Below are 27836 nucleotides of genomic sequence, written 5' to 3' on the forward strand. Positions count from 1 at the left end.
ATCTGAATTCATGTCTGGTAGTTTCTTATAGCTGCATGATTAAACCTACTCAAGTAGTTTAATGCAGTAAACTCTCCCTTAAGGCATCCTGTTCCAAAGGAGATGACAAATACAATAAAAAGAACTCCGAGGATCTGCACAGCTCAAATGGCAAACTTTACCAGCAATTAAAAATATAACAAATAACGATATGGCTAATAAACATCATGTGCTGTAGCAGTCTCATATTTTACAAGTGTATTTTTGTTAGTTAAAAACAACTTTCCTTAAACCTTTTCTACTTGGGTGTATTCTTTGGACTTCTAGACAGTGAAACTTCCTAATAAAAATAATCTATATCTGCATGGCATCTATGGGTAAAACAGCAATAGTGTTACACTTTATGGCAGGTGGAACTTTTGGAGCTCCTTGTGGGATAACATGTATCCGGAAATGGATGCGAGACCTGCACATTAAACTCAATTTAGTTACAGGGTTTAGGGTTCAAACATTAATATTTAGCAAAAAATACTCACTCTGACTTCCTGCCCTCCCATCATATTCAGCTGTGTAATAATGGGAGAGGCACTCTCCACTATCCCTCCCTGTCACATCCTGTGGAACAGCAAGATAATCTGATAACACTGCCATTAGTTCAAAGCATTTCTGGAGGGTGGAGGACTGGGCTCCAGATTCAGTGCCTGATAGGAGTTTATTTTTTAAAAAATTTCACTTAAATTCTCTCATATATATACACAGTATATACCCGTGCTCTTATACGAAAAACAGGGGGGCGGAAACCTTGGCCCTACTCAAGTCAATGGGAGTTTTGCCATTGATTTCAACAGAGCCAGGATTTCACGTAGAGCTGTTTATTGAGGAAGGTTTTTATTTGTTTTTAATATTGTCAAGCAGAGCAATAACTTCAGACCATAATTTACCACACAAAATGTATGCATATTTGTGGCTGCAATTAGGGCTTAAGGAAACTTTTTAATTTCTCTCCTCTCTCTCGGACACACAAGCATGCCCACATACACACACGATTCTCCCTACTCATGAGAGTTTTGAGGAGGGAGAAAGAAGATGGTGTATCGCCTCTATGCTGCACTAAACACATTGACAGGTGTGAGAGATAGCTGGAAAATTATTAACTGCTCCAAATTTGTGTGCACTAACATTTCATTACAGATGGTTTTCTCTTTGTTAAAAAGTAAGGATTCATTCACCAACCCTGAAAGTTAATGAAGTTTTGTGTTTGGGTTATGCACTGCATGTCCGGCTTCCCTTAGAAAAGATACTAGTCTTAAAATTATCAATTTAGGCACACAGATCACCAAGTATTCATTAATATCTTTATTAATATTTACAACTCTAGTGCTGCATACGTTTGCTTCCTGCAGCACTTTATATTATTCCTTTCTTCGTAACTGGTAAAGTCCAGTCTTTAAAATAAAGAATCCCTGAAACCATATTTAGTTGAGAGAGGTACATGTTGATCCCCCTAAGGAAGGAAGGCATGGAAGCTGCTTTTAGGATAGCAGCTAGAATGTAGGTAAAAAACACCCAGTTTATGTAAGTTACCACAGAAAGCCTGAGCATGCCATCTTTGCTGAGTTAGCTAATGCCTAAGAAATCCAAAAATAATTGGTTTGGAAAAAGATTTATACTGGCAATAGCTCCTGTGATCACATCCTTTATGATGTGAAGAGGACTAAGCAAACCCTGTACTCTAGCAAATACAGTTCTCTCAGAATAGTCCTGGGTGTAATTTGCTGGTACCAGTTTACAAAGGATGACATTTACCCCCTGAAATATTACAACTTGTCAAGACGGTCTTTTCCCATTGTGGCTCCCATACCATGCTCCAGAATCTTAGCTTTCATAACACAATACGCTTGTAACCTTGATGTTTACCAAGAAAATTTCAAAATGTAAACCAATGTAATGAAGCCTTCCTAATTCTACAGACAAAAACAGTTTGAAGGAAAATGTGAACTCTCCCCATTTATCAATGGGATGTTAACTCCAAAACCTAACGATGAACATCTAAGGCCCCCTTTACACTGCTTTAAAATAAAATGGATGTAAATATGACTTATTCACACTGTGAGGACTGTGCAATGTAAAGATGTCAGTGTAAATGAGACTCTGACCCCAAGTGTCAATAATGTAACCTTCCACTGTTGATCAAGCAAAGAGAGGAAACAAAGAGAGGCTACTATGCAGATCCTCAGAATGCAGCCTATTCCAAGTACCACTTCATGTCAATATCAGAGAGGGCCACCCTAGAGCTGTGGCCAGGGCCTGTGAGAGCATTATCACCTTGTTTTCAAACTGACGTATGCATAACAGCATGAGACTCACCATGTTTTTGGCAAAACAACAAGGAGTCTGGTGGCACCTTAAAGACTAACAAATTTATTTGGGCATAAGCTTTCGTGGGTAAAAAACCCTCTTCTTCAGATGCATTTTTTACCCACAAAAGCTTATGCCCAAACAAATGTGTTAGTCTTTAAGGTGCCACTGGACTCCTCATTGTGTTTGTGGATACAGACTAACACGGCTACTCCTCCGATACTTGACACCATATTTTTGAGGTGGATAAAGAAAATGTTATTCTTCCTCGGGCCTGGGCCTCTCCCACTAACCCACCCTGCAATGTAGTGGTTACACATTCTCACTCTCCTGGATACATGGTGTAAACTGGGCTGCACAAGACTCTCCACAGAGCACAAGACTCAAGAACAGGAAAAGGCCAATCAAGCTGTCATTAATGCCCATTTAAAATAAATTAATCACTGAAGGAGGTTAAAAATAGGTCAACAGAGGAGCTAGAGTTTTAGTGGCCATCACCAAGACTGACCAAGGTTTTCATACCTAAATTGGCATAAAAATATGTATTTTAAAAAATTCAATTAATTTACCAAACTTCCTTTTCTTGTTTTCATTTCACTTTCCTTTCTTGCTACTGTGCCTAGGTTTATCTAATTCTCAGTCTTGTTTATTGCAAGATCCTCTTTCTCCTCTCTCTTCCTAGATGGTTTAATTTTCTAATTTTGCCTCTCATCTGATTCTCTACAGTTTTTTTTTTCCTGTTTAATGAATTGTCGTTATTTACTCTGAATTATACTGCATTCCAGTTGGTCAAATTTCTTCCTTCTGTTATTTCCCCATATTTTCATGCCTGTATTAGTAATATGTTTTCTTTCTTCATCTCCATCATCACCTTATTCTCTCTACCCACCATAACCTACTTTGTGAGATGGACCTCAACCTCCTTCCCTTCCTCATTCCATCTGGTTTCTCTCAATTCTACTTCTTTCTTTCAAAACTACCGTATTACTTCATTCACAACTCTACCCTATTTTATTCTCTCCATACCCTCTTCTGTGATCACTGTTGTTGGGGCCCATTCCCTTGTCCTTGGGCTGAGGCCTTACTTCTGTCTCCCCTCTGTGGGAGGAGAGGAAGCTGGCATGAGGCTGCTCTTCTGCCCATAAGGGAGTCACCAAGGATCTTCTCTGCTGTCCTCCAAGACTGTGGGGAGACTAGAAAGGGGAATAGAATTACTGATGGTAGGGAGTTGCCAAATGTACCTCTCAGCGCTCTCATTCTGCACGTTTAAGCTGACAGATTTCCATGGGCTAGCATCTCACTATAGGATGAATATAACAACCACCATACTAACTCAGAACGATGGCCCACCTAGCCAAGTATCCCACCTTCTGACTGTGGCCAGTGCCAGATGCTGCAGAAGGAATAAATGGAACAGGGCTATTTCAAGTGATGCATTCACTGTCGTCCAGTCCCAGCTTCTGGCAGTTGGAAGTTTAGTGACACCCGGAGCATGAGGCCGCATCCCTGACTACCTTGGCTAATAGTGAAGACCTATCCTCCATCAATGTATGTAATACTTTTTTGAACCCTGGTTGTACTTTTGGCTTTTACAACATCTCATGGCAACGAGTACCACAGGTTGACTGTGCATTGTGTGAAGATGTACTTCCTTTTGTTTGCTTTAAACCTGCTGCCTATTAATTTCACAAGATGACGCCAGTTCTTGTTTTATGTGAAAGAGTAAATAATATTTCCCTATTCACTTTCTCCATTCATGATTTTATAGATCTCTATCATAACTCATCTTAGTTTTCTCTTTTCCAAGCTGAATGGCTCCTAACATTGTTATCTTTTTTGACTACCACTGAACATTGAGCAGATATTTTCAGAGAACTATCCACAATGACTCCAAGATCTCTTTATTGAGTGGTAACAGGTAATTTAAACACTATCATTTTGAATGTATAGTTGGGATTATGTTCTCCAATGTGCATTACTTTGCACTTACCAACACTGAATTTCCTCTGCCATTTTGTTGCCAAGACACCCAATTTAGTGAGATCCACTTATAATTCTTTGTAGTCATCTTAAGACTTAATTATCTTGTGCAGTTTTGTATTGTCTGCAAAGTTTGAAGAATGGAATGGGGGGAACCACAGAACCACTTCTTGCTCTCCCGTTTAGTGCTCTGGGTGCATCACACCAGCAAATGTAAAGGTTAGCACAAGGCAGCAGTCATGAAGGGGAGCACCAATCCCAAAGGCCAAATTGAGGGAGCTTCTACAAGAGCAGCAATTGTACTTCCTAACCACCTTCCCCTCACCAAAATTTTATCCCAGACATCACTTTCTTAATTTGACATCTCGCAAAGCTCTCCTCCAGGAAGAGATAGGTACCTCTTAAATTTGTTATGCTTAGCTTCAATTGTATGCCCTAGTACTGTTTTCCATTCAATATATTTATTACTCTTCACATGCAATAAGCTCTACTTAAATTCCCTATTTATTTCGAGCTTGCACTAAAATTTTAGGAGTTTTTAAAAATAATGTTTAGGCACAGGCACTGGTCTCAAAGTGCAGCAAGACAGAAAGCTGACTTTTTATAAATAAAAAAACCCTTCTTGATTTATAGTGGACTCTTCCTTGGATTGAACTAGTATATGATACTAAATATGAAGCACGCCCAATAAGGTGCCCGTAATAATCTTGGACAGAAGATAAATTTTGGCCTTAAGAAAAAGAATAAACCATAATGCATCCAGTTACTAGGCTATGTAACAGTTACAGCAATTTCCTGCAATGTCTGGACACACTGTACTGAATGAAGTGTAAGTATTTTAGGAGTTCATTGTATTAAAAATGCAAATGTTTGTGTATCAATGTGGGATTGTATGGAGCTTCTTTAGGAAGAAAACAGGATTAATGCAATCTCTGGGTAGTACTGTGAGCTTCAAAAGCCTATGTTGAACAATGTGGTAGGCATGTATGATCTTTTGGATAATACACGTGTAGTGGAATTCTTAGGACGGACTTGGGAGAAGGGGATTGCAAACTCCTTCATAAGGACTCAGCCTTTAATGCTTCATCCTCAGGGGGACATCTTTTGTCTGCTGATCACCTGTTACATGAGGATAGTTCAAAGACAAATTGTATAAAAGAATAACTGACTCATTAACAAGGGTTCTTCTTCTGAGCTGAAGCTGTGATGAATTTAAACCACAGGAAAAAAATCTTGTGTGAGCTAGGATGATCTCTGGTAAGATGATTGACGCGTGTAGGTTCTTTTATTGTTTTACAGTTTTCTCTGTAATGCTTTTCACCTTAAGAATAAATGTGCTTGCTTAGAAAAAGCTGTGTGGTAGCTTAACTGTGGCAATTGCACTGTGTACCATCTTCTGAGGAGAAAAGTAAAGCAGGCCAGCGTAGGCTGCATGACTTTGCTAGGGAGAACACAGTATAGGAAACACTCCAGTAAGGAAGGAGGGTGAGGTGGGTATCAGCTGAAAAGAGGTGATGGCTCAGGAGCTGGAAGCCTAGAGTGAGTGCTGTAAATGGGGAATAAGGTGCAGTTGCACTGAACTGACATGTTAATCTTGAATTTGTTGCATTACTTTGATAATGTCTTTTATTCAAGGACTTAAGTGTTGCTATACTGTATTTAGTCTACTGTATAAGAGCATTCTGCAAACTGATTTACAGCCCAAGGCCCAGAAGATTTAAAGTGCCTAGGTTACCAGGAGTAACTAAGTTTTATTTCGGACACCTGGGTTCTCCAGGCTTGCTCATATCAGAATTACACACAGATTGATACTGCTTTCACCACTGCTAAAAATACATTACTGTGACTGCTCTTTACAAAAAGGCTAGAGAGCTAGAGAGAGGCATGTGTAAACTTATACCACATTTCTGAAGATTTTAGGGATAGTTTCCTTAAGAATAGGAAGGGTCTCTCCAGCCTCATTCATTTATGCAGTTGGCCTTTTCTTTTTGTCCAGTTCACAGTGAAAATCCTACCTCCTACTTGCTTCTTCCATACTAGGCATTATTCACGTTAATACATTAATTCAGCAGTTATTTTCAGTGCACCACCACTTCTTGACAATGCCAATAAAGCTTGACTGAAAACAGTACTGAAATGAGGACATACCTTACTGCTTTGGTACACTATCACCTACATCAGAAGCTCAATCATATACTGTAAAGCTCAAAGCAGCACACTTCAGAGGCTATCTGAAACCAAAGCCATCTCTATTTAGCAAGAACACACATTCTTCTATTAAAAAGTGATAATATTGTTTAGTTTAAAATGCTATGATATACTGTAGCAGCTCCAGTTTAGTATGAGTAATGACTGATCAGATGGGCTGTACTGCAAGGGAAGCTGAAAAAGTGTGTATGTAAAAAGGTGAAGTTATTTCAACAGCCTCTCTTCTCAGCAACTTTAACGCAGAGTACAGCACCTGGAAAGACTACCACAGAAAGTAATTAATATTCTAGGACTTCTGTCTTCAATGCAATAAACTAAGGACATTTCTAGCAAACAAAACTTGATGGCTACAGCCTATCCTTGGTCTGAACCTCGCTGAAAAATTTTCAGAAAATTGCCATGAGAGCAAAGCTAATTACATGCAAAATACTGGGGAAATCCTAGGCAGCCAGCCAGAATTTCTGGTTTTGTACCTTCTATCTCCAAAGGATCAGCTGTGCAAATACATCTGTTCTGAAGCAAATACTTTTTATACCCTGATTTCCCTTCCAGCTAATATTTAGAAAAAAAAAATTAACTTCCTATGGGGTAGGAAGATTTCACTGTCGCCATTCAAGTTTCAGAAGCGAACTCTTTAACCACATTTTAATACCCATGAACCAAGGCAACTTATAAACTGCAGACAGAGTTGACCAGTCTCGTGGGTTGAAATGGTGAAATATAATCCTTCATGATTCACAGATACCTTAATGGAGCAATCAATTCTGTTAATACTTCTGAGAAAATTTGAAATGTCAGAGATACATATAATTGGGAAAAAATAATAATCTGATATTTGATTTGGAGAAAAACACTCTGCTAAAGAGAGAAAACTATCAGAAATTTGATTTCCGAAGTTTTATTGGGACCTGTTAAGATCCAAGATAGCTAATGTAGGATGTGGTAGGAAAAGGGAACTAAAAACACAAAAACTCAGAGGTATTTAAGGCTGCACTATAATCTGGCTACATACTCACTTTGACAAATCCACCACCTGACCTTTTCCCTGGGTTTGGAAATCTGGTGTCTCATATTCATAACTATCCTTCTCCCACATACAATTTTTGCTATGTCCCATCATATCTGCCTGTGTATTTCATGTAAGTTATTTCCTCCTTATTCATTCTATCCCTAAACCCTTGTGCATGCCTTGGTCTTCTGAAGCCTGGATTACTTTAACCACCTTATCTGTATCTTTCCCCACTCTTCCAGCCTAAATAAAGTGTCACTAATGAAGTCATCTTACTTTCCCATTTTTAAAAGCAGCAAAGAGCCCTGTGGCACCTTATAGACTAACAGAAGTTTTGGAGCATGAGCTTTCGTGGGTGAATACCCACTTTGTCGGATGCATGTACTCTTTGCTGCTTTTACAGATCCAGACTAACACGGCTACCCCTCTGATACTTTCCCATTTTTATTACTTTACACCCTTCCTTGAATCCCCAGTTTTCACTATTATAATCAGACTCCTTCCTCTACATGATGTCTTGTCTCCTTTGCCCCACACAAAACCATTCTTTTTTTCCCTCTGTCACCACTGTGAAAGCCCTTGCCCGCACCTTGGTCATATTTTACCTTCAATAACTATAATTTATATCCATCCATCCAAGTATTAGACGTGTTCAGATCACAAGTGAGTCGAGGTATGAAATTCAGGAGTTTTGAGATTCTGAATGGTACTACTCCATGGGACTGAACACAGAATGTCTTTCTTTGGGGAAAGAGAGGGGAAGAGCTGGAAAGTGTCACTGCTTACATTCAGGGAAACCTTGTACAAACGGATTAGTCGAGTATGACGTAAAGCAAGACCAAAACTCCTACGACAGGAAGTTCCATAGCTGGCAACGACTGACAATAGACCAACTTCAGATCTAGCAAGTTTTGTCATGGATACCACCAGCTGCTTAGTACCCACTAACTACAGAATTCTTGGAGTGATGCTGTTCAAAGTAGTTTGGCCGTATCCTGTTTATGGCTCTGCGGTGGGGTGACGACTCACCACCGCTGGTGCCTCCCACTGGTTGCTCCGGGAATTAGTTCTTGTCAGCCGTGGAGTGTCCTCGATGCATGGTGTCTCACCCGTCACCTGCTCTGTTGCTTTGGGACCTGTGTTGCTCCCTGCTTGCCGGCGCCCTCTTCAGGACACTGCCCTCTGCTCCAGTCTACTACTCAAGTCTCACCCCCTTTCGGGGGTGTGTGTGTGTGTTAACAGCAGTCCTTTGACTTGCACCTCCCTTGGTGGCTAACCACAACCCCAAAGTCTAGCCCCTCATTTCAGAAGCAGGTTGCAGTCCGTCTCGGCCCCACTCCTCTGTGGTCAGGTGCAGTGCAAGGGGGGGAGACCCAGGCCCACCTGCTACTCTGGGTCCCGACCCAGGAACCCTCTAGCAGCAGCCTCTCTCTGCCCTCCTTCGCTCCCCTCCTGTCCGCCTAACTTCCCTGGGCCACTTCCCCCTTGATCCCGTGCACCTTCTCAACCCTTTGTAGCAGGGGTCGCAACCTGGCAGGCAACTGGGCCAAAGCTCTCCTCTGCTCCCCCGAGCCTGGCCAGCATTGCTCTGTCCAAGGTGCTACCTCCTTACCTCAGGAGCTAGACCTCCCCCCCTTGCTAGTCAGGGAGTGACTGCCTTCTCTCTTGCTAAGCTGTCTTTATATAGGGCCCAGCCCGGCCCTGATTGGCTCTCCACAGGCCTTTGCTGATTGGATGCTGGCCTGCGCAGCCTCTCTGGCCTGTTCCAGCCCCTTTTCTCAGGGGATGGGGCAGTCGCCCCACCACAAGCTCTTATAAGGACAACAGCCTTACACTGAATGAGGAGCTATTGAGGCATGAGCACAGACCAGTGTGATATGTCATCTGCTTTTCCACTGTGAACAAGTTGCAGAAACTGCACAGCTTTTACTATTAGCCTCAGGTATCAATTATGCAGCAATCCAGCCTTGAGTCGCAAAACACAAATTCATCATCACACTTATCTTATCAAGGTTAAATGGACTGTCAACTTGCAAGCTAATCTGTTAAATTTTGGTGTGTTTATAATTACATTTTGCTATTAAAAGCAATCATATCTGTGTTGTGAAAGGTACACACATACACAGGAAATTGCCTAGACAAAAGGAAAGTGAAACAGAATGGGGGGAAAGTGCTGTCAAATGCACAAAGCAACGTAAGAGGGAGAATTTTTGCCCTCTAATCATTGTTTTTTGCCATAATCTTACCTGTTTCTTAAATGTAAACCCTTTTCAGAGAGTCATATGATTTTTAAACTGGCAGTTTCCCCTTTATAATTGTGAGCCAACTATTATTCAATCATTCCACTACCTCTTTTCCAGTCTTGTCCATGTATTTCTTGTCTTTTTTTCCTAATAGATTTATATACATCAGAGGGATTTGAGTATTGTTTTTTGTGTTGTGTTACTTGTAAATAACATGTCAAACAGATAGAAATGCATAAATAACTTATAAAAACAGCTTTACTATGCCAAGATTGGGCATCATGCTATGTTTTGGGTATCTCTGATAGAGAACATTTGAATGAACATCCACTATATGGATTAAATCTCCTTCACTTGCAATATGTTCCCTGTTTTCACATTTAATAAAAATGTTACCTAAAAACAAGAGTTTTCTTGTAAGTTCCATTTCCTACCCAGCCTTACAGACATTTTAATATTCTAAACTATGAATATGCTTTATTTATTAAAAAAAATAAAGGCAACAGCTGTGCCTCAGTGCAGAATACTCTCAAACCAATGTTTTGGTCATCTAGCGTTTTCTAATATAGCCTGAATAAAATTTGACACTGTGTTGTGTTTTATTTAATGTAGATTGACCACCACGGGTGTTTAGATTGGCTGCAAGCACTAGGATTTCCTGAAATGAAACCTTTTTGGCTCTCTAGTTACCACAGAAATCCAGATTTTAGATAGTTAATTGAGAATTAAACCACAACTAACATGATTTTTTTACATTTGATGGTGGTGAAATCCCCTTGAGAATGAATGAATGAATGAATAAATAAATAAATGCAACATAGGAATTAGCTACTTATATTAGAAGAGAAGAGGCTTGCTATATCAAACCTCTGAAGTACATTTTAGCTTTTGGACATCCTATAATTTTCCAACTATTATGTAAAGTAGGAAACTGTTGAGTCGATTTTTCACTGCTTCCTAAGGGTACGTCTACACTACGGGATTATTCTGATTTTACATAAACCGGTTTAGTAAAACAGATTGTATAAAATCGAGTGCACGCGGCCACACTAAGCACATTAATTCGGTGGTGTGCGTCCACGGTCCGAGGCTAGCATCGATTTCTGGAGCGTTGCACTGTGGGTAGCTATTCCATAGCTATCCCATAGTTCCCGCAGTCTCCCCCGCCCCTTGGAATTCTGGGTTGAGATCCCAGTGCCTGATGGGGCAAAAATCATTGTCGCGGGTGGTTCTGGGTAAATGTCGTCTCTCATTCCTTCCTCTGGTAAAGCAATGGCAGACAATCATTTCACGCCCTTTTTCCCTGGATTGCCCTGGCAGACGCCATAGCATGGCAACCATGGAGCCTGTTTTGCCTTTTGTCACTGTCACCGTATGTGTACTAGATGCCGCTGACAGAGGCAATTCAGCAGCGCTACACAGCAGCATTCATTTGCTTCTGCATGATAGCAGAGATGGTTATCAGCCGTTCTGTACCATCTGCTTCCATTGTAAATTGGCAATGAGATGACGGTTACCAGTCCTTCTGTACTGTACTCTCTGCTGCTATCATGGGTGCCCCTGGCTGAGGTCGGCCGGGGGCGCAAAAGACAAAAATGGGAATGACTCCCCGAGTCAATCCCTCCTTTATGGTATCTAAAAATAGAATCAGTCCTGCCTAGAGTATGGGGCAAGTGTACTAGAGAACCAGTGTATCAGAGAACCAGAAAGCACAGCCGCTCCGTGTCAGATCCCGCAGAAATGATGAGCTGCATGCTATTCACAGGGGGTTCCCCTGCAACAACCCCACCTGTTGCTTCCCTCCTCCCCCAGCCTTCCTGGGCTACCGTTGCAGTGTCCCCCCATTTGTGTGATGAAGTAATAAAGAATGCAGGAATAAGAAACAGTGACTCGTTAGTGAGATAAAATGAGGTGAAGGCAGCCTCCAGCTGCTATGATAGTCCAGACAGGACATTAAGCAGTGTGGGGGAGAGGAGCCCAGCATCCCGCTGCTATGACAGTCCAGGCAGAACAGAATCTTTTCTTTACACATGAAGGGCGGGGGCTGATGGAGCTCAGCCCCCTGTTGCTATGATGAAGATGGTTACCAGCCATTCTGTACCATCTACTGGGAAGTAGTAGCACTCATGGGCTGATGATGAGGACGGATACCAATCCTTCTGTACTGTACCATCTGCCACAAGGCTGATGACAACGATGGATATCAGTCATATTGTACCATCAGGCAAACAGGAAATGATATTCAAAAGTTCGCGGGTCTTTTCCTGTCTACCTGGCCACTGCATCCGAGTTCAGATTGCTGTCCAGAGCAGTCACAGTGGTGCACTTGGGATACCGCCCGGAGGCCAATACCGTCGATTTACGGCCACACTAACCCTAATCTGATATGGTAATACCAATATTAGCGCTACTCCTCTCGTTGGGGAGGAGTACAGAAATCGGTTTAAAGATCCCTTTATATCGATATAATGGGCCTCTTAGTGTGGACGGGTGCGGCATTAAATCGGTTTAATGCTCCTAAAATCGGTTTAAACGTGTAGTGTAGACCAGGCCTGACTGCAGGAATCAAAGAGCTTTAACAATCTGTCTTCATGGATTTCAGAAAAATATTCAAAATGAAGTTGTTTCACACTTTAGTCTGCGTGGTGGTTTTGAAGAGGAAGAAAGTGACTGTGGAACTGAGGAGGATTACCACCTGTATCTACAAAGATCCAACTGGGGGGGAAAAGAAAATGAAGCTGATTCATTTGAAAAAAATCTCAACTCAGGTATGCTGGCTACCAAAATAAATAAAAATATGAAACCTAATACCAAAAACATCTGTTGATTCACTCAAATAACACAAAAGCTTTATTATATGACATGGGGGAAAAAAACTACGTTTAAAGAATAGTATGGATTCAAAGTGGAGCATTAATGTGTCAGGAAATACCAAAATTAAAGTCAGCCCCCTTGTGCATATGCATTATGATACAATCTATGATCCATACTATTTTTTTCCCCCACATGACTCCTGCCTCATTCAGTGCAGAGGACGGATGATGATCATGGAATGAGCAACTATTCAGTATCTATCCTTGTTCGGTATGTGGCCTGATAACTTATTCACTGCCAACTATTTAAACCTTTCTCTGAAGAAAAAATTATCATCATCAAGGGCTTTTCTATGTTGCTCATTACTACAGAATCTATGCGCTTCACAATACTCCTGTGAGGATTGGGGCTGGTATTATCCTCATTTTTCAGATGGGGAACTGAGGCACAGAGACAATAAGGCTGAAGTATCCCCTAATTTCGGGTGTGCAATCTGAAATACCTAGGACCTGATTTTTCAGAGTATTCATCACTTTAAAACACTTCATATGTTCAAATCACAGCCCCCATTGACTTCAGTTGCAGCTGTGACTTGTCAACACTTCTGCAAATGAGAATCTAGGCTCTCACATCAGGCATCCAGAAAATTAGGAACACATAATTAGTGAGTAGCTGACCACCTGTGAAAAGTTTGGTTTAAGTGAGTTGTCCAGCATCACATGGGAACTCTGTGGCAAAGGCCAGAGATAGAACCCAATTCTCCAGGGCAGCCTCACCAAACTTGTGGGGAGGACGTTAAACTAGCTTCAAAGGGGGCAGGTCACAAAATCCCTCTGGTAAACATAAAAATGGTGACCTTGACAAAGGGCTGGAAGTTGTGGAGAAATTAAAAATTACAACAGGGTCACACAGGAGCAACAAGAGTGAGTGAGTGAGAGAGAAATAATCTTCTCAACATCATAAATGTCTATAAATGCAGGGAGTATGGAGTATAAACAGGAAGAACTAGCAGTTGTATACAAGCTTAAGTATTAGCTAACTGGAATCACAGATTATCCCCACCTCAAATTCAATCAAGACACATTCAAAGTACACCGCTACCTCGATATAACGCCACCCCCAGACATGAGCCCCCGCGCCCACCAGTACCCCCCACTCACACCCCCTGTTGCCCCAGCACTGGCCTCCCCCCGAAATGTGGGATCCGCTACCAGCACACTGCAGCCGAGCCCTGGCCCAGCTGAGACTCCGTCCCCATGCGGGTGGAGCTGCTGGGCAGCACGGAGCGGGAGTACTTCCAGGTGGCGGCACGGCTACGGGGTGGCGCAAAGAACACGGCCCCCTCCCTGGGCTTCGCAGCACTGCTGGTGGCCAAGGTGGATCAGTTCGCGCTCACCGCCCTCACCCCCGACATGCTGGCGGCCGAGGACCTGGAGAGCCCCCTGGACCTGCTGCTCTTCAGCCTCACGGTGCCCTGGCCCAGCCCTGGCAGGAGGGAAGGCGAGGATCTCCGGCTGCGGGGCTACCTGCTCAGCACCGACGAACCCAGGCGGCCGCTCACCTCCTCACACACTCCAGGAGCCCCTCGCCACCATCGCAGCCCGGGTTCGGCTCCAGGGGACCCCGTTTCCCTCCCTCCCTGGCTCCTCACACACACTGGGTAGGGCCGCCCAGAGGATTCAGGGCAAAGCAATTTTGGGGGCCCCTTCCATAAAAAAAAGTTGCAATATTATAGTAACATGTATTTGGAAATGTAAAAAATAACTAGTGAAAATTAATTTGTAATAATTTGAAAATACACCAAATACATTATTTAAAAACATTAAATGCTTTACTGGTCTGTATACATTTGCAATTACATAATGGGCTGTTGCTGGGTGATGGTTGGTGCCAATGGGCTGTCACTGCCTGGAGGTGGTGCTGCTGTTGCCCAGGGCTGGGTGGGGAGCTGGGCTCTGGGGGGTGCCCGGCTCACAGGGGCTGGGCTCAGGACTGTGAGGAGATGGGGTAGGAGGTTGTCTGGCTCAGAGGGGCTCGCCTCAGAACTGGGGGTCTGGGGTGGGGGGATGGGGTCGGAGGGTGCCCACCTCAGAGCAGCTGGGCTCAGAGCTGGGGGTCAGGGCAGTGGGGGATGGGGTCGGGGGTGTCCGGATCAGAGGGGCTGGGCTCGGAGCTGGGGCTCAGGGCTGTGGGGGGAATGGGGTCAGGGGGGTGCCCACCTCAGAGGGGCTGGGCTCAGAGCTGGGGGTCAGGGCTGTGGGGGGAATGGGATCAGGGGGGTGCCCAGCTCAGAGGGGCTGGGCTCGGAGCTGGGGGTCAGGGCTGTGGGGGGACTGGGGTGAGGGGGGGGCCCGGCTCAGAGGGGCTGGGCTCGGAGCTGGGGGTCAGGGCGGGGGGGGGAATGGGCTCAGGGGGGTGCCCAGCTCAGAGGGGCTGGGCTCAGAGCTGGGGGTCAGGGCTGTGGGGGGAATGGGATCAGAGGGGTGTCCGGATCAGAGGGGCTGGGCTCGGAGCTGGGGGTCAGGGCTGTGGGGGGAATGGGGTGAGGGGTGTCTCCGGATCAGAGGGGCTGGGCTCGGAGCTGGGGGTCAGGGCTGTGGGGGGAATGGGGTCAGGGGGGTGCCCAGCTCAGAGGGGCTGGGCTCAGAGCTGGGGGTCAGGGCTGTGGGGGGAATGGGGCCGGGGCGGTGTCTGGATCAGAGGGGCTGGGCTAAGAGCTGGGGGTCAGGGCTGTGGGGGGAATGGGGTGAGGGGGGTGTCTGGATCAGAGGGGCTGGGCTCAGAGCTGGGGGTCAGGGCTGTGGGGGGAATGGGATCAGGGGGGTGCCCAGCTCAGAGGGGCTGGGCTCGGAGCTGGGGGTCAGGGCTGTGGGGGGAATGGGGTGAGGGGGGTGTCTGGATCAGAGGGGCTGGGCTCGGAGCTGGGGGTCAGGGCTGTGGGGGGAATGGGATCAGCGGGGTGCTCAGCTCAGAGGGGCTGGGCTCGGAGCTGGGGGTCAGGGCTGTGGGGGGAATGGGATCAGGGGGGTGCCCAGCTCAGAGGGGCTGGGCTCAGAGCTGGGGGTCAGGGCTGTGGGGGGAATGGGATCAGGGGGGTGTCCGGATCAGAGGGGCTGGGCTCGGAGCTGGGGGTCAGGGCTGTGGGGGGAATGGGGTGAGGGGGGTGTCCGGATCAGAGGGGCTGGGCTCGGAGCTGGGGGTCAGGGCTGTGGGGGGAATGGGGTCAGGGGGGTGCCCAGCTCAGAGGGGCTGGGCTCAGAGCTGGGGGTCAGGGCTGTGGGGGGAATGGGGCCGGGGCGGTGTCTGGATCAGAGGGGCTGGGCTCAGAGCTGGGGGTCAGGGCTGTGGGGGGAATGGGGTGAGGGGGGTGTCTGGATCAGAGGGGCTGGGCTCAGAGCTGGGGGTCAGGGCTGTGGGGGGAATGGGGTGAGAGGGGTGTCTGGATCAGAGGGGCTGGGCTCAGAGCTGGGGGTCAGGGCTGTGGGGGGAATGGGGCCGGGAGGGTGCCCAGGTCCTAGGGGCTGGGCTTGGAGCTGGGGGTCAGGGCTGTGGGGGGAATGGGGTGAGGGGGGTGTCTGGATCAGAGGGGCTGGGCTCAGAGCTGGGGGTCAGGGCTGTGGGGGGAATGGGGCCGGGGGGGTGCCCAGGTCCTAGGGGCTGGGCTCAGAGCTGGGGGTCAGGGCTGTGGGGGGAATGGGGTCAGGGGGGTGTCTGGATCAGAGGGGCTGGGCTGGGCTCGGAGCTGGGGGTCAGGGCTGTGGGGGGAATGGGGTCAGGGGGGTGTCCGGATCAGAGGGGCTGGGCTGGGCTCGGAGCTGGGGGTCAGGGCTGTGGGGGGAATGGGGTGAGGGGGGTGTCTGGATCAGAGGGGCTGGGCTCAGAGCTGGGGGTCAGGGCTGTGAGGGGGATGGGGCCGGGGGGGGTGCCCAGGTCCTAGGGGCTGGGCTTGGAGCTGGGGGTCAGGGCTGGGTGGGGAGGATGGGTTTGGGGGGGTGCCCACCTCAGAGGGGCTGGGCTTGGAGCTGGGGGTCAGGGCTGGGCCTGGGGGGTAATGGGGTCGGGGGGTGCCTGACAACCACCTCCCTGAGACCCCCCCCATCCAACCCCCCCTTCCCTGGCCCCTGACCGCCCCCCCCCACAGAACCTGTGCCCCCTCCCTGCCCCCTGAGTGTCCCCGGGACTCCCTGCCCCTTAGCCCCAGCTGCTCACCCCCGGCTCTCTGTGTGGCAGCCGCATGGCTCCGGAGGGGGCTGAGCTCTTCCCCGCTCAGAGCCGCGTGGGGAGGGGGCGGGGCCGTGAGCTCCAGGCTGAGCTCAGCTGCCTCCACTCGGCCCGGAGCTTGTAGCCCTGCCCCCTGACCACGCGGCTCTGAGCGGGGCGGGGCTCAGCCCCACCCCCCTCCCCCAGCCAAGCTGCTGCCGGGCTGTTTAGGACCCGGGGAACAAGCGGAGGAGGAGCGGCCCGTCTTCTGCAGCCAGGCGGGGCCGCGCTACCGGTAAGGGGCCCCCCCTCTCCCCCAAGCGGAGCCGGTAGCGCGGCCCTGCCCGGCTGCAGGGGACGGGCCGCTCCTCGGCTCGCAGTGGCAGGATGAGCTGGGGCCCCAGCCCCAGCCTTTTGCCACCCCCTATATTTTGCCGCCCTAGGCAGCAGCTTGTTTTGCTGGTGCCTAGAGCCGCCCCTGTTTCTCACACATAATCCCACATGAGTCTGGTTATAACTGGTTCAATATTCCCCATATCACATGCTGTAATTTTCCTTTTGTCCAATCCAGCTTGCCCTTTCTAATAAGAATTCTCTTTCTTCAAAGGCTTCCTTTGTGAACAGTGACACAATGTTATTATGATTTCACACTCCCAGTCAAAAGAAGAAACGCCTTAGTGAAACCAAAAAATATTTATCAATTAATCATCCAAATGGCTGCTAGGCTTCCTTACCCAGAATACCACAGGACAAAAAAGTTGAAGCATCAACCTAGAGACAAAATCTTCAGCTTTCTCTGCTACATCACCCTGCATACACAAAATTCCTGCTGGGCATGCTGCACACCCAAGTAACACATAAGGCTTTCCTGTTATAGCCAACCATATTGTTGCACAAGCTGAACAATCCAGGAAGAGAAAAGAAAAGAGAAGAGAAGAACAAGGAGCTGGATGGAAAATCAATGAAGTGGGAAAAATAAAGTGCTTTCCAACAGCATAGTATACCATTACAGACAATTTTTTTCCACCAATTGATTTCTCATTTCTTGCTTATAATACAATCTGATCAATGTAGAAGTTATCTAGCTATTTACTGCATCTGTGATGAGGTACTTTGACTCATAACTTACATTTCATTCTCTATTCTAAATGAAGAGGCTCAAAAGGCTTCTTTTAAAGGCAAACCGCCTTTTCCAATAAACCTATTTGCTTCTGAGCACAGACTTTATGTATCAGCCTAATTGGGGAATGAAATCAATTGCCCCCAATCAAAAAGTCAAGAGAGACAGCTATTCATTCCTAAACTGATATTACATATAATAGAATCCTGTGGGGACTGGAACATTAAACACCACACCCACTTATCCAGGAATACACCAAATAAAGACAATCCCCTCTCTTTTCTAGAGGGTGAAATATCTCATTCACATTGAAAAAACTTGCTTTTCCTGAGCCCCAATAAAATTAATAAAAAGTTACAGGCAGCCTCCCATACTGCCCTGGATTTCCTAAAAAGGGGATCATTCATTTGGAAAACCAGATCCAGCTCTTACATATAAAGTTTTTTTTCAAACAACTATGCACAAAAAATTTTAAACAGGACCCAAAATAGCTGCGGCTGAAGTCTAATGATTAGGCTCCTTATAGGCTACTTATAAAGCCGAACAACTAGACAAAGAAATAAGCCTAATCTCCCAAGTCTCATAGTACAATTTTTAAAATGCAGAGAAAGAAAAACTTAGCATTCTACATAGCTAACTGGTATTGTGAGTGGCAAAAATTTTCATCATAGTTTTTTTTTAAGCAGCTGAACTTAAATTTTGTCTCCATGCAGGGTAAGACCCTGTTCTCCTTTTAAATTTTTTACTGCTAAATTTCGGAGGCACAGTTTAGCACAGTGTCAAGGCTTGCTCCAGGACAACATCCAACTCGGTTTATTTTAAGAGGACATAACTTGTCTTAATGGCTTCCAAATATCCCATTGCTTCTCCACTTCACATGCAAGATGCTGAGCAGCTTCAGTCTGAGTCCTCAGAAGTCTTGGAATACAAGTTTTACCCACAGACTTCTACATCCAATAAGTCTTATCCAAGAATAGATAAAAATCGAAGGTACTGAATGAAACCCTTAAAAAAAACCCTTATCTTACACAGCATTTTTTACTAAAAAAATATGAAGTGCTGCAATAAGGCCAACAACTGGAACGTAAAACGCATTCTCACTTACCTTTGTGATTAAAGATACCCTCCATCTCCATGCTGCTTCTAGAGTGGGCAATGCAGAGTGATCCACAAGGAACTAGCCCTTCTGCAGCAGGGGATCGATCTGTGGTTCGTACCAGACACCAGTCGGGCTTGTCATGTGGCCTCTCTAGAACCTCCACTGTCTGACCACGGCGGATTGTCAGCTCATTGCTGTTGCATGCTGTGAAGTCATGGATGACCACAGTCAACTCGCAGCCACCTGACAACTGTGGAAAGAGAGAAAACAAGGGATGGATGGGTGCTGCACTGCAGTTTTTTACACACCACTGCTTATTTAGGATTTCTGACAAGATATATTTTTGTCTTTGAAATTTACAATATGGCTGTTTTCTGGGGTTTTCTTTTCTTTTTTTTTTTTTTAAATGGCACCATATTAAAATGTATTAGCTTTAAAGAAACTTTGTCAGTTTTGAAGATTTACTGCAAACCCCCATCTCTCCTTCACCTCAGATTCACTGTGCGGAATGATTCCAAGAGCTGTGAATGATAGCTTGCTTTTGGGTGTAGCTTTCTCCCAAGGGTATCTTGAGAAAACTGAAGACAAAAAGCAGACTCACCACTCCACACAAGACAGCAAGGGAAACCTACTCTTTTTTCCCACTGAAAACAGGGTCAGGTGGAGCCCTGCAAGTCTTAGTACCGTAACTAGACACACAACTAAAGCCCATAAAGGTATGTTAGCCATCACAGTAGGTCTTTTGTGCATTATTTGGTCCTGGGCTTAGTGCAGAGACAGCTAAAGCAAGAGAGGAAGGGATTTTACCTTCCCATTGCAATGTGGAGTGTCTTAGAGAAGTGAAGACCTTTCTTGGCTCACCTTAGACAACCCTTCTAATAGGTAACCTCTGCGAAAGCAGGAGATGGTGGTGGTGGTGGTGGGGTATTCATCAGCCAGCCCTCTCACCCCTCCTCCTCACCCCAGGGGTCCGAGGTAGCAGTTACCCAGGACACAGTGTACAGGCATGTGGTGGTTGGGGGGGGGCACGAAGCCAAAGACACCACTATTAAATATGAGGCCCTGTGACTCGGTGGAAGTGAAGAGGAATTGCAACTGGGAGCGGGAGGAAGACAAACTGGCTGAGAAAAGGAAGTTGAACACTTTTCTGCAATTGCTCACCACCTCCCTCCAGGTTCTCCAGTGATCAAACACCTCAAAACCAGTCTCTGAATATGTGGGTCAAAATTTTACCATGAACTTTTCACATATCTTAAGCATAGGGATCCTTGCACACCACTATTTTAGGATTCTTTGTGATACGGACCCCAAAATAGCTGCATGTCAAGATTTTTAACTCTCTCCTTCCTAACCCTACCCAACAACAACAAAAAGACTTCACACTCATAAATATGCATGTGAACTGGTGCTGGCAAAACCCAGCATGCCTCACTAGTTTTTTTCTAAGCACTTAATTAAAATTATTTTGATCCAGATTAACTATGCTCTACTGCTTCACCTTGTTTGAGATTAACTGAAAGCATGTAGATAAACATACTGAAGTTCCCTAGTTGCACCCCAGCTTCCTTAAGAACCTTTAACTTGATTTTAATTTCTAATAGTAATATTACAGCAGCAGTGTTCTAGTTGGACTACTTTTTCTCCTGGTGTATGATGAGTACCACTGTTACAACACAATCTATTAGAACAGAACAGATTAATGTTTCATCTGATCTGGTATGCAACTTCCAATAGCAGAAAACATCAAACATTTTAGACACAAAATCCCCGTATTTCATGGGGCTAATTGTGCAATACCATGGGGGAATGTTTCTTGCAGTTTATACTCAGATTAATAAAGACAGTTATTCCCTTATAGTTCTTATCCTAGAAAATGTAACTGCAGAGGTTATGACACAAACATTTTATAATCTTTAATCTTGCTTACCTAATTTTGCTACAACTAAAATTTCCTTTTTATCCTGATACCAGTAAGTCCTGTGTACTTTAGACACAGGCCTAAATACACATCTGGATTATTACTTATAAATGAGTTTTAATCAAATTTCTTGGGCTGAAAGGCAAGATAGAAATTTTCTTCTCCAGGATAATGCTCTGTCACCAAGTAAGAATTTGAAAAGTCTTTGCCAAGCAACTCATGACACCACAGACAGACTAATTCCATTCTTCCTTCCCAATCTCTGCCACATCCACGGGACATACCTCCTGACAGACAGCCTGCTGAACTGCAGAGCTTTCCCATGACCACTACCTGCCAATCTTGTTAACTAATCCTGGTTGCGTGTGCACATGGAGTGATTTTTCTTGAGAGGGAAAGAAAAACCTTATGTTTCTCATAATTAAGGAAAGTACAGCAGCCTGCAACCCCTCCCCCATCCCCCCGGGTTCTGGCTAGAAATTAATCACACAGCTTCTAGTTCATCTTTCAAGACAGTCCCAACTCTCAAGTTATGAGGTGCAAACATGCTACCTTCTCACTCATTAAAAATATCTTGCTACCCTCCCCCCTCTTCCTTTGCATTATATTAGCTTTTAGTCCACCTAAAGTCATGCCAAAGGGGAAAAAGTCAAGAGCCTTCCCTTGGTTTCTGGCACTGATTTATGTTATAGCCCTCTTCAAACTAAGTCTGAAACAATTGAAAACATGTGTATGCCTGAAGGGGTCTGAGAAAAAGTCCACAGAGTCTGACTTCATAAGGTGTCAAATACAAGGCTCCAAACTTTTTCTCATGAAAAGCACATTCCCTCTTCCCCACTACCCTAAGCATAGGTCAGCAACAAGTTTCACCACTTTTGGAAACCATGCATCTTGTCAAGACAACCAATCTGAATACCTATAGCTTTCTGCTTTCATACAGATGTTCCTTCTTCCCCCTCCCTTAATTAAATGGAAGTTAGCTAACAATAGATTTCATTTTCCCTAAATATTTCAACTGGTGAGAGTCTTAGGACAGAAGAGTATAACAAACAGATATAATATGGATTACCTATGTGGGAACCAACAAACAATAGTATTAGTTAGCTGTCCCCTTCATCTTAACTACAGTAACTCCCCACTTAACGTCCTTTCTCTCAACGTTGTTTCAATCTTACGTCCCCGCTCAATTACAGAACATGCTCCATTTAAAGTTGCGCAATGCTTCGCTATAATGTCGCTTGGCTGCTTGCTTTGTCCATAGCTGGCAGCCCCCCTATCAGCTCCCCTATGGCCCCCCAGTGCTTCCCACCTGCCGGCAGACCCCGCGGATAAGCGCCTTCCCCCTGCTCCCCCTACCTCCTGCCTGCGGCAATCAGCTGGCTTGCAGTGTTCGCGGGGAGGGGGGGGGGGGCGGAGGAGTCTGCGCGCCATGTCCTCGCTCCTCCCTCCTCCCTCCTGAATGCTGCAAGCCAGCCGATTGCCATGGGCAGGAGGCAGGGGAGGGAGGGGGAGGAGTGAGGACGTGGCGTGCGGAGTAAAGGGGGAGGAGGTGGGGGGAGAAGAGGTGGGTTAAGGGTGGGGGCTTGGGGGAAGGAGTGGAGTGGGCGGGCTGAAGGTTGAGCCCCCCGCCCCTGGTGCTTGCACAGTAGGGGAAGCTGCTGCTGCGCAATGTGCTTCTCCTAGTCTACGGCACCTTCAGCCTCCTTGCCTGCCTCATTGTCCCCAGTGCCAGTGGGCTGTGCCTGTGTGGGGTAAGGCAGGGGCACCTCCCAACTATAGTATTGTACTGTATGGCCCCCCCAAAAAAATGTCCCTGGAACCTAACCCCTCCATTTACATTCATTCTTATGGGGAAATTGGATTCGCTTAACATTGTTTCACTTAAAGTCGCATTTTTCAGGAACAGAACTACAACGTAAAGTGAGGAGTTACTGTATTCAACAACACTCACGCCCACAACACAGCCTGTTCATTAGACTCTAAGGGTATGGCTATACTGCAATAAAACACATGTGGCTGGCCTGTGTTGGCTCACGGGGCTTGAACTATGGGGATATAAAATTTCAGGGTAGACACTTGCCTGGGCTCTGGGGACCCCCCTCCCGGCCCCTGCGTGGGGTCCCAGAGCTGGAGCTCCAGCCCAAGTCTGAAAGTCTACACTGCAACTTTATAGCCCTGCAGGCCGAGCCCCAAGAGCCCAAATCAGCTTACTTAGGCCAGCTGCAGGTGTTTCACTGCAGTGAAGACACGTCATCAGGTTACAACATGCCAATGCTGACACCACGTTCTCAGCTCTGCACAACGTCTGTAGGTGAAAGTTTGAGTGTGGTCTCTTTTCCACTGTGGTCAATAACAGCAGGAACTAAATTCTACTCCCTCTACCCATCTCTCATCTGGAAACACTAGCCATCACCATGGAAAATATAATTTTAAGAACATGAAAATACTTTCAACTTTTAACTGTCCAACATTTGACACAACACCCATTAATTTCCCCCACATTACCGTAACTGTTAGCCAATGTTTTTCTTTTTAAATTGTTTGTCCTTTATTCTCCTTAATGCACCTTATAAATGAAGATTCATCTTTTAGCACTCAAACTCAGCTGGAGAACAAAGGGTGTCTGGGATAAAGAGTACAGCTCAAGCAGCTGGTGTTGTACAGCTTTGGCAAGAATCTCTAGACTGGATGAGAGAAGAAAAGAAGACATGCCAGAAAGTGGAGACTGATTTACACTGATGAGAACATTAGGACTTCGAAAACGCCTAAATCCCAGTTTAAGTTTCACAAGGGACTGTAAATATTCTGCGTAAATTCATCCTTTACTCTCAAGAAACCTCTTATGTAAATTGCATTAGTAAGACCTGATGAAATAAATGATGAGGCTAAGTTTGAAACATGGGAGTTGCTGGAAAGACAGAGGCAAGATGAGAAATGAAAACTAGGCACGGACAAACTCACATATCTTAAGAGGAAGGAAGTTCTTTTCATTAACAAACCTGCCAGGGGACATGTTAACATTATACACGATTCACATTTTGTGCCTATTTTTTAAAAAAATGGTATTTTCTGGTAGGAAAAAAATCTTGTTAAATGGGCTAAATACACTCCTTATGTACATCTGATGAATTCAGTGCAGCTGCATCAAGAAAAACCGGGTACTTACCTTTTCGTAACTGTTGTTCTTCGAGATGTGTTGTTCACGTCCATTACACATTAGGTGTGTGTGCACCACGTGCACAGACGTCAGAAACTTTTCCCCTTAGCGGCTCCCGTCAGGCCGGCAGAGGGGCCCTGCCAGTACGGCGCCCTGTGCTGGTGCATATATACCCCTGCCAACCCAACCCTCCCTCAGTTCCTTCTTGCCAGTGACTCCGACAGAGGGGAAGGAGGGTGGGAAGTGTAATGGACGTGAACAACACATCTCGAAGAACAACAGTTACGAAAAGGTAGATAATCAGTTTTTCTTCTTCGAGTGATTGTTCACGTCCATTACACATTAGGTGACTCACAAGCTTACCACAGGAGGAGGGTAGGAGTCATGGAACAATTGATTGAAGCACAGCCCTGCCGACCGCCACGTCCTCTCTGGCCTGTTGATGGACCGCATAGTGGGCTGTGAATGTGTGCACCGACGACCAGGTGGCTGCTCTACAGATCTCCTGGAGTGGAACCTGCACCAGGAAAGCCATCGAGGACGCCTGAGCCCTAATCGACTGAGCGGTGATCATCGGGGCTGGCACCTTGGCGAGCTCGTAACATGCGCGGATGCAATCCATGATCCACGATGATATCCACTGTGCCAACACAGGGAAACCTTTCATTCCCTCTGTGAAGGCGATGAACAATTGTGTCAACCTGCGGAAAGTTCTAGTTTGCTCCAGGTAGAACGTCAGGGCCCTACGGACACCTAGAATACGCAGGCTGCGGTGACTCGGGTCCGTGTGTGGTTTGGGAAAGAATACTGGCAAACAAATGTCCTGTCCCATGTGAAATTGCGAAACTACCTTAGGGAGGAATTTAGGGTGTAGCCTAAACTGCAACTTGTCTTTATAAAAAACTGTATACAGGGGTTCCAAAGTGAGGGCCCTCAGTTCTGACACCCTCCTTGCAGACGTAATGGCCACGAAAAACGCCATGTTCCAGGCAAGGTGCTTGAAAGAGCAAGAGGCTCGAAAGGGGGTCCCATGAGCTTAGTCAGGACCAGGTTAAGGTTCCATGGAGGGATCGGTGGGCGCTAATAGGGAAACACCCTCTCCAGCCCCTTGAGGAACCGGGCTACTATGGGGTTGGAAAACACAGAATGCCCAGACTCCCCTGGGTAGAACACCGAAATGGCAGCCAGATGTACTCTAATCGAGGAGGGAGCGAGTCCTTGATGTTTGAGGTGCAGCAGGTATTCCAGTATGACTGGGACAGAGGCCTGAAGAGGCTGCATGAGCTTTGGTTCACACCAGCAGGTGAATCTCTTCCACGTGGCGAGGTATGTCGCCCTAGTGGAAGGCTTCCTACTACCGAGAAGAATTTGTCGCACCTGAAGGGAGCACTGACTCTCCACAGCGTTCAACCACAGAGATTCCATGCCATGAGATGCTGAGATTGCAGGTTCGGGTGGAGCAGGTGTCCGCTGTCCTGCGTGATGAGATCTCGGTGCAGGGGCAGGGCAATTGGGGCGGTCAATGACAGTTCCAGCAAGGTCGTAAACCAATGCTGGCATAGCCAAGCTGGTGCGATGAGAATCATCACCGCTTTGTCCCTGCGGACCTTGAGGAGGACTCTGTGAATGAGTGGGAGTGGTGGCAAGGCGTATTTCAGACTCCCATCCCACGAAATTGTGAAGGCATCTGCCACTGAGCCCGGGCTGTGGTTTTGGAAAAAACAAAACTGAGGGCACTGGCTGTTGTCTTTGGTGGTGAAGAGGTCCATTTGGGGAAATCCCCACCTCCGGAAGATCGATTGCAGGACATCCGATATCATCGTCCATTTGATATGACCTGCTGAGGCGGTCCGCCAGCTTGTTTCACTCTCTCAGAAGGTATGACACTACAAGGTGCACTGAGCGGGCTATACAAATGTCCCACAGGAAAAGTGCCTCGTGGCAGAGGGGAGAGGAACAGGCTCCAACCTGCCTGTTTATGTAAAACATGGTGGTGGTGTTGTCTGTCAGAACTGTCACACTGTGCCCTTCTAAAGTAGCATGAAAGGTCTGGCAGGCTAGGCGAACCGCCCTGACCGCCTTTACGTTGACATGGAGCGACATTTTGTCCCTGGACCACAAGCCCTGCGTCCATAGGTCCCCCAAGTGTGCTCCCCAGCCAAGGTCTGATGCGTCTGTTACCAGCGTCAGGGTGGGTTGTGGTACAGCGAAGGGGATCCCTTTGCAAACTAACTGCTGATTGAGCCACCAGCACAGGGAGTCCAAGACCTGGGCCGGGATCGTCACTACAAGGTCCAAGGGGTCTTTGCCGGGGCGATATGCCTGGGCTAGCCACAGTTGCAAAGTTATGAGCCTCAGTTGAGCATGTTTGACCACGTGAGTGCACGCCGCCATGTGCCCTAGGAGCTGCAGGCAGCATCTGGCTGTGGTTGTGGGGAACCTCTGCATTGAGACTACAGTTCACTGGATGGCCAGGAACCTGGATTCCTTGAGGCTCACTCACGCCTGTACCGAGTCCAGGACTGCCCCGATGAAGTCCAGCCTTTGCGTCGGTATTAGAGAGGACTTGGGCCCATTGACTAGGAGACCTAGCCTGTGGAATACGTCCAGTGCCATTGTCACATGGGAACGGACCTCCTCCTCGGACCGGCCTGCAAGGAGTTGGATACACTCGCATTTTCCTTTTTCGAAGAAAGGCTGCCACCACTGACATACATTTTGTGAATACACATAGGGCCGTCGCCAGGTCAAACGGTAGGACCGTAAACTGGTAATGGTGCTGGTTTATGGTGAACCGTAGGAAACGCCGGCGAGCGGGATGAATGGCGACGTGAAAGTACGCACCTTTCATATCGAGGGCAGCGTACTAATCCCCCTGGGCCAGGGACGGGATAATAGAGCCAAGGGAGATCATAAAGAAGTGGACCTTGACTAAGAATTTGTTGAGTCCACGCAGGTCTAAAATGGGTTGAAGACCCATCTTTGCTTTGGGGATAAGGAAATACCGGGAGTAAAACCCTTTTCCCCTTAGGTCCTGAGGGACCTCCTCCACAGCCCCCACCTTGAGAAGGGCCTGAACCTCCTGCATCAGGAGTTGCTCGTGAGGGGTCCCTGAAGAGGGACGGGGAAAAGGGGTGGGAAGGAGGATGAGGAGAAGTGAAGCGTGTATCCCACCTTCACTGTGCGTAGGACCCAACGGTCCAATGTTATATGGGACCACGCACGGCAGAAGTGGGACAAGTGGTTCAGGAAACAGAGGGAAGGATCCAGTAAGTGGTTCGGTGCACTGTCCTCGAGCGCACCTTCAAAATCCCTGCTTGCTGCCGGGTTGCGGCTTGCCCTGGCGCTGGCCCTGGCCCGGCGAGTTGTTCCGCCTATGCCTGTTGTCTCTGCCCCTTCTGCGGTATGGCTCCTGCCTGCGGCGAGGATGGTACTGCTGTTGCTGCTACGGTTGGGGCTTGAAGGGTTTCCTCTGAGTCGCTGGGTGCGCATCCCCAACGACTTAAGGGCTGCCTGGGAATCTTTAAGGCTGTGCAGCCTGGCATCCATTTGGCCCGAGAATAGGCCGGACCCTTCGAACAGGAGGTCTTGGAGGGCCGCAACGGACGGCAAGAAGGGACTGAGGGAGGGTCAGGTCGGCAGGGGTATATATGCACCAGCACAAGGCGCCGCTCTGGCTGGGCTCCCCTGCTGGCCCGACGGGAGCCGCTAAGGGAAAAAGGTCCCGACGTCTGTGCACGCAGTGCGCGCG

The 27836-nt window shown here is 46.9% G+C and overlaps 1 protein-coding gene across 2 annotated transcripts in view; it reads right to left on the reverse strand.

Moving 5' to 3' along the window:
* TRIO (trio Rho guanine nucleotide exchange factor) overlaps positions 1-27836 on the reverse strand; it is a 452008-nt gene that overhangs the window by 94617 nt on the left and 329555 nt on the right. For both annotated transcript variants that reach the window (XM_045004406.1, XM_045004407.1), the window contains exon 34: positions 19017-19260. In XM_045004406.1, the coding sequence (XP_044860341.1) occupies positions 19017-19260 (244 nt within the window). The remainder of the gene's footprint in view (positions 1-19016; positions 19261-27836) is intronic.

Source organism: Mauremys mutica, chromosome 2, assembly GCF_020497125.1.
Source record: "Mauremys mutica isolate MM-2020 ecotype Southern chromosome 2, ASM2049712v1, whole genome shotgun sequence".
NCBI classification, from domain to species: Eukaryota; Metazoa; Chordata; order Testudines; family Geoemydidae; genus Mauremys; species Mauremys mutica.